General features: G+C 38.8%; 1 protein-coding gene across 6 annotated transcripts in view; it reads left to right on the top strand.

Moving 5' to 3' along the window:
* Positions 1 to 17,253, top strand: part of ZNF527 (zinc finger protein 527) — a 47,745-nt gene that overhangs the window by 13,828 nt on the left and 16,664 nt on the right. For 3 of the 6 annotated variants that reach the window (XM_032614530.1, XM_032614529.1, XM_032614531.1), the window contains exon 6: positions 701 to 2,907. The exons of 1 other annotated variant lie outside the window; for it this stretch is intronic. In XM_032614530.1, the coding sequence (XP_032470421.1) occupies positions 701 to 2,274 (1,574 nt within the window). In that variant the 3' untranslated portion in view covers positions 2,275 to 2,907. Of the gene's footprint in view, positions 1 to 700; positions 3,071 to 12,686; positions 12,969 to 17,253 lie in introns of those variants that run through there. 2 more of the 6 variants (XM_032614532.1, XR_004347093.1) reach the window with 2 other exon arrangements.

The raw sequence follows: 17,253 nt of genomic DNA, 5'->3' as shown, positions 1-17,253 counted from the left end.
TATGAGAATTTAGTATTAGATAAAAGTAGTTTTTCAAATTAGTGGTGTAAAAAGATTTTCTTAGAAGTTATAGATAATATTTGTATAATATTGGGTTTTGGAAAGTCTTTCTTAAAATGACATAAAGGCCAGGCTCTATAATGAAAAAATTGGAAGATTTGAGTTCATACAAATTTTTAAAAAATTTTATCAGAAGCATTATAAATCAAGATGACATGTGACAATAAAATTATAAATGAAGATGACATGTGATTTGAGGGAGAAAAATGCTCAAAAGCCTTAATGTCTTAAATTTATAATGACTTCTATAAATCACTTAAAAGAAATGCCAGTGTAATTAAAATATATGCAAAGTACCTGAATAAGGAATTCACCAAAGAAGAAACCACAAAATATATAAAAGGTACATAAATATATATGAAAATGCTCAATTTTATAATCATAGAATTGCAAATTAAAACAATAATGAGGTACTCTTTACTTGTAAGGGCAAATATTTTTAGAATGATGTTAGCCAGTGTGAATGGGTTCAAAGACATATTTCATGTTGCTGACAGGAATGTAAATTGATAAAAAAAAAGTCATAACCATGACTTTCTCCCCTCTTTCCTCCAAGTAAATTCTTTAATTTCTTCTATAACAGTTGTCTTTCTCCTTGGAAGGGTAAAAAGGAGACATTTGCTTTCTTGATATTTTTCAGAATGGGACTCTTTGTATGAAATCAAGGCATTATCTCCAAAATGGTACATTGATGAAGAGGAAATATCCCAGGGGATGATAATGGAAAGACTTACAAGTTATGGCCTTGAATCCTCCAGCTTCAGAGAAGCCTGGAAATATGAGGGTGAATTTGAGCAGCATCAGGGAAATCAGGAGAGTCATTTCAGGCAAGTGACAACTCTTAAGGAAATCTCTGCCATGAAAAGAGACAATGAATATAATAATTCTGAGATAAATGTTCTCTTGAACTCAGTACTTTTAACACAACAGAGAGTTCCCACAGTAGAACAAGTACATAAATTTGATATTTATGATAAAATGTTCCCCCCAAATTCAGTTCTAACTGAACATAAAAGACTACATGCTGAGAAGGAATCTTTGATAGGTAATGAATGTGAAGAATTCAACCAGAATACATACCTTAGTAAAGATGCAGAAATTCCTCCTGGGGAGAAACATTACGAAAGTAATGATTTTTCAGATCTCTTAAGTTTCCACTCATTACTTACTCAACATCACACAACTCATCTTGGAAAATTATCCCACGGATACGTTGAATGTGGTGCTGCTTTTAGCTGTTATTCGTTCTTTACTCAACCTCAGAGAATTCACAGTAGAGAGAAACCATATGCATGCAATGACTGTGGAAAAGCCTTTAGCCATGACTTCTTTCTCAGTGAGCATCAGAGAGCTCATACTGGGGAGAAACCATATGAATGTAAGGAATGTAACAAAGCTTTCAGACAGAGTGCACACCTTGCTCAACATCAGAGAATCCACACTGGAGAGAAACCCTTTGCATGCAATGAATGTGGGAAGGCCTTTAGCCGTTATGCCTTCCTTGTGGAACATCAGAGAATTCACACAGGAGAGAAACCATATGAATGTAAGGAATGTAACAAAGCCTTCAGACAGAGTGCACACCTTAATCAACATCAGAGAATTCACACTGGAGAGAAACCCTATGAATGTAATCAATGTGGAAAAGCCTTCAGCAGACGCATAGCCCTTACTCTGCATCAAAGAATTCACACAGGAGAGAAACCCTTTAAATGTAATGAATGTGGAAAGACCTTTGGCTATCGCTCACACCTTAATCAACATCAGAGAATTCACACTGGTGAAAAGCCGTATGAGTGCATCAAATGTGGGAAGTTTTTTAGGACTGACTCACAACTTAATCGACATCATAGAATTCATACTGGAGAGAGACCTTTTGAATGCAGTAAATGTGGGAAAGCCTTCAGTGATGCTTTAGTTCTAATTCATCATAAGAGAAGTCATGCAGGAGAGAAACCCTATGAGTGTAACAAATGTGGGAAGGCCTTCAGTTGTGGCTCATACCTTAATCAACATCAGAGAATTCATACTGGAGAGAAACCTTATGAATGTAATGAATGTGGGAAGGCTTTCCATCAGATCTTGTCCCTTAGGCTACACCAGAGAATTCATGCTGGAGAAAAACCCTATAACTGTAATGAATGTGGGAACAATTTTAGCTGTGCTTCAGCTCTTCGACGACATCAGAAAATTCATAATAGAGAAGCTCTCTGATTATGTATAACAAGTATAAGAAAGAAAACATTTAGTCACCATTCAGTCCTTATTAAATAAATATCAGTGAATTCTTCAGTTAGTAATTCTATGAATGTAGTACCTATGGAGAAGCCTTCAGTTCATGAGCATCCCTTATTTGAAATAGCCTGAGTAGTAGACATCTGTTACTTTTGAATCTGTTCTGTACCCTATTTGAGACTTATCTCACCCTTAATGCATATCATTCTGATGAAATTGTTTAATCAGAAAGAACAGTAGATTGGTCATAGGCAGGCCAATTATTTTCTTCAACCTCATGATGGATAAGGGATTTACAAATGGCCCTGTCTAGACCAGTAGAGTCCTAGGGGGTCATTGTTATGGGTAGTAAGAAAAGATTTTTTTTTTCCCCACCCCAGAATTGCAAGTTTCAAGGATTTAGTAAGGTTAAAAACTCACCAGTAGCCTTTTTGCCACCACATGAAGAAAGCCTTCCCAGGATAAATCTAACACAAAGGAAAACTGAGGTCAGAGACAGAAATCTGAGGATGCTGTTTGATCTTCTGTATCCAATCATGTCTGAAGTCTACACCATCTTTTACTTTTTCATTTTTGTGATCCAATAAATTTTCTTTTTTCTGCTTATGTTAATTTGACTTGGGTTTTTGCCTCTTGGAATCAGAGTCCTGACTCATACACCCCATGTTTGCTACACATGTGAGAAAGCCTTAATCTTTTATATGGCATAATTGTTTATCCTGAGGATAAGCCTCATAACAAGTATATGAAAGTTAAATACACAGCCTTCATAAAGCTGAGAGAATTGTTACATTTTATTTGTTGATAAAAACTAATTTAGTATTCATTAGTCTGTTTCACAATAAGGAAGAATTTTTAAAAATTCACTTAGTGAAACTTATTACCAGGCTTTCTCATAGGGAATTAAAATCATTTGTGGCAGTGACTCACTATACACCTTTAAAGTAAGATTGGCCAGCTAAGAGAATAATGGATCCATCAGTTTAATGAATGGCTCTTCATCTTAAAGGAATTATTTGATTTTCTACTTTCAGCGTGGGTTTAAACATATCATGTGATAGAATAAGATGGAATTGTAAATGAGGTCTTTTGTGGGTGGGTTGTAAACTTGGTTTAAGAAGTTTATAGATAACTTCTTTGGAACAAGACATATTAGACAAGACATTGCTGGCAGACAAAAAGAATGAGCCATTTTCAACTAATGGTTAAATAAAGCAGTTGGAGCCTAAAGTTTTTAGAGTATAAATCATTACTATTCAGAGTAATGAACAGGAGGGTGTGGGGCAGTATATTCCTGTTTTATCTGAGTGTATATACGAAGGTAAACTTTAATATGGAGACGTTGCCACTTTGAAGAGTTAGAACCAGTTATAATCTTGGGCATTGTCTGGAGAGCATCTATAAAAACAGATCAGGACAAATGAATTATGAAAAAGTGAAGGATTTACTTGTGTCTATATGTGCGTGGAGCAAAACAATGACTACTAATATAATTTCTTTAATAGTCAATTTATACTTATATCTAATAAAAATCTGAAAATTATTTTTCTTAAATATTAAGACAAATTCCCTTTGAACAACTTAACTTGGAATCAGAGTCCTGACTCATACACCCCATGTTTGCTACACATGTGAGAAAGCCTTAATCTTTTATATGGCATAATAGAACTTAAATTACAGACCTAGTATAATTGAATACTTCAAACCTTGAGCAGAAACAAATATAATGGTTTTAAAACACTGCCAAACTTGCATTATATCTAATCTAAAATAGATTAATAATCGTAAGCTAAATTCATGTAATCATTCCTTTATTCTCATATTTTCTGGAGGTATAGGAACACTTATTTGAATATGTTCTAAGGGTTTAGTTATAACTTACATCAGAAAGCTCCTCAGGGTTACTCTAAACTTACTAAGCTTAAAGGAAAAGAAATAATGACTCAGACCAGTGATGAGTCTGAGTTGTTCACTAATTGATTCTTGATCTAAGTATGGCACCTGATTTCTTCCTCCAAGGTGATATAAACCCAAGCCACTGATTCTGTTTTTACAGTTAAACTTCACTTGTAATGTTGATAAAATCTGTTACACCCATGCCTTTAGCACAGGTGTTTGTACTTTACAATCTGATGTTTCTCCTCACAATGAGGTACCTAAATTTTGTTTATCTGCAACTATACAATCCATTGTCTTATTGTGATATACTGACTTGATCTTTTAGCATTATAACTCATGCTTTATTAGTATGTTATAGATATTAGGACTAGCTAGAGATTTCCTATCCTAAGAGATAAGAGTTTGAGTCTGTTTAGTTAATTATCTTTAGGACATGAACTAATCCATTTAGGACTCACTGGTTAAACCTTTTCCACTTGGTTGAGTGTGGTCAATGGCAATGAATTTTGGGATTTCTTTTTTAATCTGGTTATTGTGCTGAACGTATCTTTCTGCCTTGTTACAGTTTATGCAGTTTTTGCTTGTCACATAGAAGAGTTTTCTTTATTTACTCTTGCTTAAGTAGAAGGTTTGTATTTGTGTGTTTATGTGTATGCGTTTTATTTAAAATTTTTGTATTGAGCACCTATTCTGTTGCAGGCTTTGTTCTAATCCAGGCTTTGGAGGTAACAGTTGTGAGTTAAACAGACAAAAATCCTTGCCTTCATAGAGCTAATTTCTAGAGAAGAAGATAGACAATAAAAAATATATATATATAAGTAAAACTTATACTATGTAAGAGTAACTTCTAAGGAGAAAAAGATGAAGGAAGAGCTGGGTGACCAGGTTGATATTTTAGATTGTGTGGCCAGGGAAGGCCTCTTTTGAAGTTAACTTTTGATTAAAGACCTGGGAGAGATGAGAGATCTGTCTATTCATGCTACATATATACACACATACACGTACACACATATACACATGTATAGCCCTTATCTACCTAACGGAAAGGAAATGCATATATGTATATGTATGTGTGTGTATATATATGTTTTATACTTTGTTCTTACTAAATTCTTTCTCATTTTATTATGCCTCTGTATTTGTGTATTGCATTTTAACATTTTTCCTTTTAGTCTCATGAACTCATGGCCTTCTACAGTCATAACACATTTTAATTATAATGTATATATATTTTTTGATGCTCAAATTATCAGAATTTAGCCATTGGGGCTACTTTAAGCTAACTCCTTGCTCCCTTCAGCACTGCTGCCCTGACATCTCTGCAAGCAACTTTACTTTCTGGCAATAAAAGGATATTCCAGACCCATCCTAAATGTTTTCTGTCCAAAGTCATGAAGTTAGCTACCTTCCAAGGAATTTAGGGAGGGAGAAAACAGGCATATACTTTTGAAATGAGATAGGCTGGGACCTGGAACCTGGCACCCTTTGCTACAGTGCGTGCACCTGGACAAATGTCTCTTGGAGAAACAGAATACAAAAAAACTATATAGGACTAAAAATAACTGCATGCATGCATAGTTGGGGCAAATTATGAACAACAAGATACAAAAAGACCAAAAACCCAACTGCCACTTCTGAGGTGTCGAGGGCAAAATCAGGGTACTGCATATAATCCCTGCACACAGCACCACCAAGGAGGTGGGCCGACCACCTAAGCCACCCTTCCAGCCTGACCCTCACCCCATTTAGGGATCAGCTCACACCCCCACGCACACACCAAGAGCGAGCAAGGGCATCTGTTACTTGTTTTCTCTCCCTTGTGCTGCAGCATGAGTCCCAATAAAGACTTGCCTGAATTTCTCATCTGGCCTCATAGCAATTTGTATTGATTAAGGAGTCCAAGAACCTTGGTCAGGAACAGAAAGAGATTATGAAATCAGAAATAGAAGTTTTCAAATAATTTTCCTCAGCAAAAAGTCTTGCTAGATGGATTTGGGGGCCTGAGAAAGAGTCTAAAGTAAGACTGCATTTTCCTTATATACTATATTTTCTATTGTTCCTCTTGCCCAAGAAGAAAACGATGGCCCACAGTAGAGCTCATTTTAATAAGAAATATATATTAATTACTCTATAAAACTTGAAGTTGTTTTAGGATTTGTGAATATTGTTTCAATAACATTGTTAAAAAACAACCATTTGAAAATTGATAATTTAAAATAAAATTGCCTCGATTGATGTAAATGAGTCAAAATGGCTAAGCTTCTTCAGGTGTGTTAAAATTCCACTTGCTCTCTTCCTCCTAATAGAAGGTTTTGTTTCCTTTTAAAAGTATTTCAGACATCTCTTCCTGAGCAAATGCAAAGGCTTTTGTGATGTATTGATAGAAGTAAATTTTCCATGGAGTCCTGTACCCTTTTAGCAGTTACTGTATTTGGATGCTAGGACTGCACATGAATTGGGGGCAAATTTGCTGCTATTATGATTGGGTCCCTTTTAGAGACAGCTGGAAAAAATGTTTCCTTTTTAGAGCATCATTTCACATTGATTCTAGTTCTTAGAATATTTGCCGTACCCTACTTTATTCACAGAGCTCAGGACAGGGAGACAATAAATTGTATGATAGAGAAAAGCAGATTGCTTGAAAACATGAGTTGAGGCTACTTTAGTGACAGAAGAATGAGTCACTTTCCTGGTCAGCTTTCTTAAGGCATTTGCGTGGGGGAATTTCTCACATGTTCTTCCAGAAAGAGTAGTGGAAGTATCCACTCTTGATTATTGGCACATGTATAGTTGTTGGCATTAGACCTTCACATGGATGTCAGGTCTTTTAGTTGGGAGAACCTGAAAAGGTGATTATACTTCTTTCAGACTCAGTTTGGTTATCTGTAAAACTAAAATAATTACAGCCTTCCATGTTTTTGTGAGGATTACTTGACTGTAATATATGTAAACAGTTAACATGGCAATTATTAATGATGAAATTAAGTAGGAAGTTGAATTGCATGCCTGAGAGCCAGCTGCTTATATGAGACAGAATTGCAAATTCTGCCCGTGTCCTGTTTCCCAGTGTATGGAGTCCCAAACAGCCGTGCTCCTAGCCCTTCTTTCTGATCCCGGAGAGGGAACTGCAGTTCCAGAGTCTCTTCGGAGCTCCCTGTTGGGATATATGGGGCTGTTAGGACTCTGCCTTCTATTAAAATAGAGGCCAGGAAGTGAATGGCTCTTGGTTTTTAAATTTTGCATTTATATTTTTGGACCTCAATTCCTAGTATATTACCAAAATTGTTTAGTCTAACACTCAGTTCTTGGTTCTTCCCCCCATCGTTCCCAATCCCTAATCTCCCCCATGGGCACTTACACATCTGTGTTTGGTATGCATCCTTAAATGTGTATATATCCCCTATCAAATAAGTCATGTTGTGTGTTTGAAATTTATATTATTGGTGTTATGCTATAAAAGTGTCACTTTTTTCTACTCAGTACTATATTTTGGATTGATCATGTTCTTCTGTGCACAGTGCTGTTATGCTATTCAGTGCTTCTAACATTTGCATAGTAATTCATAGTAAATGTTTACTACTTTTAATTTATTCATTTCTGCATACAACTCCTGGCTGGCGCAAAGAACATCCTGGTATGTGTCCCCTTGTGGACCTGAGCTAGGTTAGACTACTTGCTGTAGAATATTGTGCAAAGGATTTTTTTGCACAATGTTATAAGGTACAACCAGATTACTTTATAAAATGGCTGCAACTATTTACATTCTCCCCAAGAGCACCTCTGTGTCCTTGTAAACACTTGATAAGTTTTATCTTCCTTGAATGTTTTAGTTTGCATTATTGTTATTGACTACTGGTGAGTTGAAGCTTATATCTCTATACTTCCTCATCATTTGGACCTTCTATCAAGTGGGTCTTTATTTTTTTAGCCATGTTTATCTCTTATCAAATAGGTCATCAAATCTATTTACAAAAGTTTAGTTAAAATGTACTTGTAAGTCCATCTGGGCTTTAGGGTTTTTCTTCTTTTGAGGGGATGTTTCTATATTATTTCAGTGTATCAGATTTATTCAACGTTTGTTTCTTGTGCCAACTTTGGTATTTTATATTTTCTAGAAATGTATTAATTTTGTTTAGGTTGTCAAATTTGTTTGCAAGTAGTCATTCATAAGATTCTTTTATAATTATTCTAACTTCATTTGGATTCTTACTCATTTTCTCATTTACATCTTTGCTCTTTTATTTTTATCAGCTTTGATAGAGGTTTACCTAACTTATTGATCATTGATCTTCAAAAAAACATATCTCTTGGTTTTGTTATCCTTTTCTCTTATTTTTCCTAATTCTTTGATTTCTTCTGCCCTTTATGTTTGTCATTTAATTCTTTTTTGAGTGTGCTCTGTCCTCTTAATCTACATTTTTGTGTTTTTTTAACATCTTTATTGGAGTATAATTGCTTTACAATGGTGTGTTAGTTTCTGCTTTGTAACAGTGAATCAGCTATACATATATCCCCATATCTCCTCCCGCTTGTGTCTCCCTCCCACCCTCCCTATCCCACCCCTCTAGGCGGTCACAAAGCACCAAGCTGATCTCCCTGTGCTATACGGCTGCTTCCCACTAGCTATCTATTTTACATTTGGTAGTGTATATATGTCCATGCCACTTTCTCACTTCGTCCCAGCTTACCCTTCCCACTCCCCATGTCCTCAAGTCCATTCTCTACATCTGCATCTTTATTCCTGTCCTGCCCCTAGCTTCTTCAGAAGCATTTTTTTTTTTAGATTCCATATATATGTGTTAGCATATGATATTTGTTTTCCTCTTTCTGACTTACTTCACTCTATATGACAGACTCTAGGTCCACCCACCTCACTACAAATAACTTAATTTCGTTTCTTTTTATGGCTGAGTAATATTCCACTGTATATTCCAAATCTACATTTTTGAATTGAGAATTTAGTTTTTTGTTTTCCCTGCAAATGTACTTAAGTTGTATGTTTCCCTCTACTACATAAGTTGTGTCCTACAGTTTTGGCATTTAGCGTTTTCATTGTTGTATTCTGTCCTATGCTGTTGCATTGTACATTTCCACGTTTTGTAGTTTATTTTAGGGGTTCCTCTTTAACTCACAATTTTTGGCTATCTTTTTGTTATTTGTGTCTAATGCTATTACATTAGAGGTTTATATTAATTCTTTGGAATTGAATGAGCCTTCCTTTATAGCCTCATATGTAATCAGTTTTTATAACTGTTACATGTATATTCAGAAAGTATATGTATTTTGATCTTTTGAGTATAAATTTCTCATCTGTTAGGGCAAACCATTAAACTACTGGGTCTTTATCAATCTGATAAGTGGGAAATCATATCCCAGTGTAGTTTTTATTTGCTTTTTTCTTATTATGAATGGGTTTGAGCTTCTTTTCTGTGAATTGTCTATATTTCTTGCCCAATATTCAGTTGGAAAGTGACCTTTTACTAATATAGTAGGGAAGTTAGCTCCTTATTATGTGATTTGCAATTTTTTTCCAGTGTATTATTTGTTTTTCGAATTTGCTTACAGTCCTCTTTTGCCATGCAAAATGGATTTTTATGTTATCTAATTTACCAATATTTTCTTTTAAGGCTCTTAAGTTTTGATTCATATTTAAAAGGCCTACATCTTGAGACAATTTAAAATGTTTCACATGATTTCTCCTTTACTTCTGTGCTTTCATTTTTTTTTACATTTTTTAGTTTTTTGGTAAGAATCTCATTTTACCCCCATATGGCTATCCCATTTCTCAGCATCATTTACAAATAATCCATCCTTCCCACTTATTGTAAATGTCAACTCAAGCATATACTAAATAAACAGATGTAGTTTGGTACATTTATGTATTTCCTATTCTTTTAATACCTGTTATATTAAGTCTACTATCTCTTGTCAGTTGTTTTCAGAGAGGGGTTTTTGCCATCTCTGGCTATAATTGTGAATTTGTCTGTTTTTCTTTTTTAGTTCTATAAGCTTTTGCTTTATGTGTTTTGAAGTTCTTGTATTAAATGCCTAAACCTTTGGGATTATTAGGTACTCTTAACTAATATATCCCCGTATCATTACAAAATGAACTTCTTAGTCCCTGGCAATATTCTTTGCTCCCAAACCTACTTTATCTGGTATTAATATGCCCACTCTAGCTTTCTTTTAATTAATCTTATCATAGCATATCTTTTCCCATCCTTTAACTTTTAACCTATTTGTGTCTTTCTATTTAAAATGCGTTTCTCATGAAGAGCATACAATTGGTTATTGTTTTTAAAACTCAGTCTGCAAATCTCTGCTGTTTAATTGCAGTGTTTACACCATTCACATTTTAAAAATTGTTGAAGTGAAATTTACATAATATGGAAATAGCCATTTTTAAGTGAACAATTTAGTAGTAGTTAGTACATTCACAATGCTGTTCATCCACCACCTGTCTAGTTCCAAAACATTTTCATCATTCCAAAGTAAACCCCTTACCCATTAAGCAGTTTCTCCTCATTCTCCCCACAGCCCCACTAAGGAAGGCAACCACTAATCTGCATTCTATCTCTATGGATTTATTTGTTTTGGATATTTCATATAAATGGAATCATACAATATGTGACGTTTTGTATATGGCTTCCTTAGCATAATTTTTTTTTTTTTAGCATAATGTTTTGCAGGTTCATCCATGTAAGCATTATTTGTACTTCAGTTTTTTTATGGTTGACTAATATTCCACTGTATGTATGTACCATATTTTGTTTATCTGTTCATTGTTGGATGTTTGGTATATTTACACCTTTTGGCTATTGTGAATAGTGCTGCTGTGAACATGTGTGTACTTGTACTTGTTTTCAGTTCTTTGGGTATATACCTAGAAGTGGAATTGTTGAATCATATGGTAATTCTGTGCTTAACTTTTTGAGGAACTGCCAAATTGCTGTCTACAGTAGCTGAAGCATTTTACATTCCCACCAGCAGTATACAAGGTTTCCAGTTTTTACACATCCTAACACTTATTTTCCTTTTTTAAGAATTATAGCCATCGTAGTGGATGTGAAGTGGCACTTCGTGTGGTTTTGATTTGCATTTCCCTAATGACTAATGATGTTAAGCATCGTTTTGTGTGCTTGTTGGCCATTTGTATATCTTCTTTGGAAAAATGTCTATTCAAGTCTTTTGCCCAAATTTTAATTGGGTTGTTTGTCTTTTTGTTGTTGAGTCATAAAAAGTTATTTATATATATTGGATACTAGACCCTTATCCTATACATAATTTACAAATATTCTCCCTTTCTGTCGGTTATCTTTTCACTTTCTTGATAATGTCTTTTGATGCACAAAAGTTAATTTTTATTTTTAAGAAGTCCATCTTACCCAACCAATGAGATGTGAGCAAAAGGGATGATTATCATTTCTGTGCCTGCTTTATCTGCCCTTCCTCTACCCTGTTTGCTGGGAGATACTGAGAATTTTAATACTCACCTTTGCCCCAAAGATGGAAACTACTTGTTCAGGAAGGCAGAGCTATCCCACCAGTCCTGGACTGCTCGCCCTTAGACTCTTACATGAGGGAGAAATGTATGATATTTAGGTCACAGTATTTTGGGGTCTTTATTATATCAGCATAATCTACACCCTAACTTATACAACTCCAGTGTGCCATACAAATATTACCATTTTCTGTTTGTGCCATGATAAAGGTTGGGAAGCACCATGATCTGCACCATTTCTTCTTGGTCCCTTTTGCGAGCCCCTCCTCCTCAGTGTCATAAAGGGGAAAATCCTTTCTCTCCTAACCATCCAGGTATTTAGCTTATTCTGGCCCCAAGATATACACTGAATACCTTTAATTCTTGTAGAAAAGTTGAGCATATAATGGGTGTTGGCCAAAGGAAGATATTGCCTTGCCTTGGGAGGCACCTGGGGTAAATAAAGGTTGGTGGGCCCTGGTGCTGGAAGCCCCCCTCCACCAACCCCCCAGGAGTCCAGCACCCATGAAAGACTGTACCTGCATTATGGGTTGCCCTGGCATAGTGTTTCCTCAAGGGTTTCCTTCCTATTTGGGAGACAAGAGCCGCCTCACCCAAGAAGACGTTCTCATTGTTTCCGCAGCCCTCACAAGTCTTTTTCTCCTGCTCTGCTTGACCTGAGACAAACAACGATACCAGGAAAAACGAGCCTCTCAAAGTATATCTTTCAACTCTGAGCCCGGTTATAATGCAGTGAGCTACCAAAATTAACGTGAGCTGCTAGCTCCTTGGCTTGTTAGTCCCCCTGGACAAGCATCACCTGAGCGCTCCTCCCCTAGGAAGATCCTCCCACCTCTGGGGCTTGACTCCTTCCTTCCGGTCTCACCCCTACTCACCCTCCCCTCACCTCCTCCACTCCCCCGAACGGAGCTTATTCCTTTCCACCTCTGATCTCGGTCCCTTCCGTCCCACCCCTCCCTGCAATGCCCCTTGTCTGTGCAAGGGCACCACTTGGGACCCCAGCCCTAGTTCTTCCAGCGGATCAGAGGACGGGTCGGGGCTTTCTTTGGCTCTGGGGCGTATCCGGGGCCGCCCCTCGCGCGCGTTACAGCTCTCCGAGCACCGGCGTCTCCTTCCTAAACTACAAGCCCCAGAGCCCTTCGCACCTGAGCGTTTCCAGCCTTCTTCGGCACCCCCACCCCCGCTCCAACTACATTTCCCAGGGGCCACTGCGGCCCGATTCAGTCTGGTGACGTAGCGGTGTCGGTGGCTAGCGTTTCTCAGCGTGAGGCAGGTAAGTGTGTTTCCGTCTGGCTCTGGGCGCTAAGCGGTGCGACCTGAAGCTCCAGAGGGGCCAGCCTGTGCGGGCCGAGGAGGTGCTGTCTCTCGGTCTTTGTCCGGGCGAGACGTGTACGTCCGGTTTGTTGGCGTGCGTTCGTCGGTGTGTCTACCAGGCTGCTCCTTCGAGTGTATGTGTCAGTGTGTCTTTTTGTCTTGTGTTGCTACTAGGGTTGCGTGTGTGATGCCATAATAGCGTGTTTGTGGGGCCTACGCATGATCTGGTGTAGGGCGTTACCATGGGTCTGTGATTAAGGGGAGATTGTTGCAGCCTGTGTGACTCTGACGCTGTGTCACCACGTTGGTGAGACTCTGTGACCCTGTGTGGCAGTGGCAGTGCCAGTGTGAGCGTGCGACAGCTTTTGTGTGGCTGCCGCCGAGGGTAACCCTTAGTAACCCAGTGATTCCTTGGTGTTCGTGAAGTTCGTGAAGAGTTTCCTTTCTCTCTGCTTCAGATATGGCTGCCTCTACCAAAACAGATCGGGTGAGTGACTGAGAATCTGGCTTCCTTGGAGGAAAGGCCTGAGACTTGCCTTTCTGCATTCCTCTTCCCTGTAGTGCCTCGCCTAAAAGTGGGCTCAAGCGGAGATATGAGTACCAATTTATGAAGCACGATCATGGCTCTCCCGGGCCATGGGTCTTTTCTAGGGTCTCTGATGGCTACAGCTGTGAATCCCTCCTGCTTCTTCCTCAGTAGCCTTAGAGAATCCCTGGGAAAATGACCTCTAGGAGAGAAGGCAGGAATTTGAGTTTCAGTTTGAAGCTTCCAAGCACAGAGATTCTCATGAGTTGCAGACTTGGTCTTGTAATGTGAATTCACAGATGTGGCCCCATATAGCCAAGAGAAGACGGCTGGAGTTTATGCTCCTCAAGGCCGCACTGTCTCTTACCTAAAGAGGGCTAGTTTGGGAGTCAGAGAAACCTATATTCTACTCTGGGCTCCATCACCTCCAAACCATGTCATTTTGGATGAGTTATGTTAACCTGGTTTCCATCATCTGTAAAACGGGGAGAAATACTTAACATTGCACTTTTGTTTTTTATTTTTTCCTTTTTTGAGAATCAAATGAGATAATATATACAAGTTCTTACCTAGTTGCTAGTATTATTGATATTATTATTGCTATTAGAATTATTAAGGTGATTTAAACACATTGTTTGAACATCTCTGGTGTGTACTTGCCCTGTTCAGGAGAGAAAGTTGTGAACTCCATCCCATTGAACCTAAGGCAAGTTCTGTGGCAAAATGCAGCCATTTTGTCAAGGATGCAGGCTGCACCTTGGTGTCTAAGGGACTCAACTCCAGCTTTTGAGGGTTTTTTGGGGTTGAAGAATCTTCATGTGTTATCAGGGGCCAGAGAAGGAAGTGGGGTGAGTTTCAAATTGTGTGTTTGGAAGCTGCAAGACAGGCCTGCAGCCTTCTATCTCCTTTTTCCTCCTCCAGACCTACAGGACTCTGTACTCCCCACCAGAAGAGCCTGAACGGAGAAGTTTGTACCATTTAAGCCTTAAAGCCATGGCCCAGATGAGTTGGTATCTTCCCTCTTTCTTCTAACACCATCTTGTTTATCATGACTTATGCACGACATTTTGTCTAAAGTTTACTATCCTAACAGGTTTCTATGAGCAGTTGGTCCTCAGTTCCTTGCATCCCTAGGGATGAGAGGGCTGAAGATATGTTCTCAATTTACCCAATTCTTACTCTTATCATCCCTGCTCCCCCCACCCTCTCTTCATGTATTTGTTCAGGAAACTAATTCCACCCATCCAGGGAACTTTGTTCTCCCCACAACCCTGATGATGCAGAAGTACACATCTTGGAGAGAACTGAAAACCTTTGTAACTTACGTTGTCATGTGGAATATTTACCAGCACATGAGGCACAGGCACTGCCAGAAAGACATAGGCCAGGGATGGAGCAAGGCATTAGAAGGACCCTTTTAAATCTGAAATGAACCCTTTCATTTCAAGATTGGGGGAAACTGGGGAAGGGCGGGTGTCCCAGGTTTTGAATAGGTCATTTTGGAAGGTAGTTGGTGCAGCAGCTGTTTACCAACAGATGAATCTGTAAAACTCTAAGACTGATACATTCTCTTTGCATTTTAACATTTCTGAATTGGGGATGCCTTTTTTTCAACCAATGGCGTCTTCAGTTTGGTGAAATACAGTAACATTACCCTACCTCATAAATAGTTTTTAAGGCCAAAGAGGAGATAGTCCTGAGAGACCTGACGGGGACCACCTTCTTTAGGACGACTTTAAAAGAAGGTTTGTGATTGATGACTTTAACACAGAGATGTGGGTCAACGGGGTAGGGGTTTGGGCAGGGAACTGATAAGAGATGAAGCACAGGGTTCATTGTTATTCCTGAAGGGTCCAGTTTAAAGTTGTTGCAGTTTGAGTAATGACTGTGTATGTGGAACTCTGAGTCAGCTTTACCAGCTCTCTGTCATCAGGGTGTAGTGTGGCCCAATGGACTGTTACAAGTAAGGAGCTGATCTCCTTACCTGAAATTTGGGGATTCCTTGGACAGGTTCCCAGAGGTCCTTGAACTCTCAGAAGTTGTATGTATGGAGTTGCATGTTGGGGCCTAGGTGTATTTTTCTAGGGATCAGATTTTTAAAATTTGACTTAATTCCCAGAGAAATAACCCGTGTCCTAGCTCAGGCTGATATAATAAAATACCATAAACTAGGTGGCTTACAAAAACATTTCTTAGTTCTGGAGGTTGGAAGTCACATCAGGGTGCTAGCTAGCATGGTTGAGTTCTGGTGAGGACCATCTTCCAGGTTACAGACTGTTAGCTTCTCCTTGTATTCTCATGTGGCCCAAAGAGGGCACTCTGGTCCCTTCATCGCCTTCATCCCATTTATGAGGTCTCTATCCTGATGACCTAATAATCTCCCAAAGGTCCCACCTCCAAATACCATCATATTGAGGGTTAGATTTCAACATAAGAATTTTGGGAAGACACAAACATTCAGTCCATAACAACCCCCAAGGTCTCAAGAACCCCTGGACTAGAATCCCAAGACTATAAGAACTGGCAAAGGTGTTTCCAATAATCTTGCCCTAAATCAGTGTCCTACAGTGAATGCATTGCTGAGTAATTTATGGTTTCTCTTTCACAGAAAGACTGGGCTTTTTCAGTCAGCTACCTCTCCATTGTTGGGAGGAGCAGGGTGTAGCTTGTTATGAACATTTTCTTCTTTTGCTACAATCCTATACAACCTGTGAATATAAGCCCTGCTGGCCACCAGAGCCAGGTAATCAAGCGGCATCCCCTGGGCAGCAACCACAAAATCTGGGACTCCAGATGTGTGCACAGGCTCCCTTCTGGGAGATACCAGCAACATGGAGTGAGGCAGAGGGATAGTGCAAAGTTGGTACCTGCCAGCCTTTCTGATCTTTGGAGAGTATTTCAGTAGACCTCTAGATAATGTGTTAAGTTAGAAGCCTGCCCCTCAGGCTGAAGCTTTAAGATAAGCAAATAGGCCTCTTTCACAGAAAGCCTCGGGGTGTGTTTCATGCTGCTACGTCTGTGCTGTTTCTTTTAAGAGCAGCCAGGTAAGAACTGTTTCTGTTACCGAACCAAACTTGGGTCTGCTTGCTTGTGTGCGGTGTAGCCAATCTGCTGACACTGGGTTGTGCTGAAGGAAAGTGCAGCATTTATTGCAGGGCGCCAAGCAAGGAGTCCAGGGCAGCTAGTACTTAAAAGACCTGAACTCCCTGAGGGCTTTCAGGGAAAGGTTTATAAAGACAGGGTGAGGGAGGGGGTTTGTGGTGTGTGATCAACTCATGGACATTCTTCTGATTGGTTGGTGGTGAGGTAATTGGGAGTCAGCATCATCAACCTTCTGGTTCCAACCAGTCTGGGGTCTACATGCTTGTGGGCAGCAGAGAGTTAACTTCTTCCACGTGATGGGGGTTTCAGTATCACAAAACAGCTCAAAGGACATGGCTCAGAATATCATTTATAGCCCTTGAGGAAGAACTAAAGGTCCTTGACTTTGTTTAATGGCTAAAGTATTATTTTTGTCTTGCTTGACTGTTTTCCTTTCTGCATTTTCTCACTTCTTTGATTAAATTTATTCTTTGACTGAAGTTTTTCTGTAGACAAAAGGCAGGAGGATGACATGGGCGGGGGTCTATTCTGGGAAGGCCTCACAGGGTCCTGCCCAGTTACATTTCTCTGTTTGTTACAGTCCAGTCCGATTGGCAAACTTAAGCCGTGCTGGCCA

This window comes from Phocoena sinus, chromosome 19, assembly GCF_008692025.1.
Source record: "Phocoena sinus isolate mPhoSin1 chromosome 19, mPhoSin1.pri, whole genome shotgun sequence".
Lineage (NCBI taxonomy): Eukaryota > Metazoa > Chordata > Mammalia > Artiodactyla > Phocoenidae > Phocoena > Phocoena sinus.
This window is presented reverse-complemented; position numbering and strand designations above follow the sequence as displayed.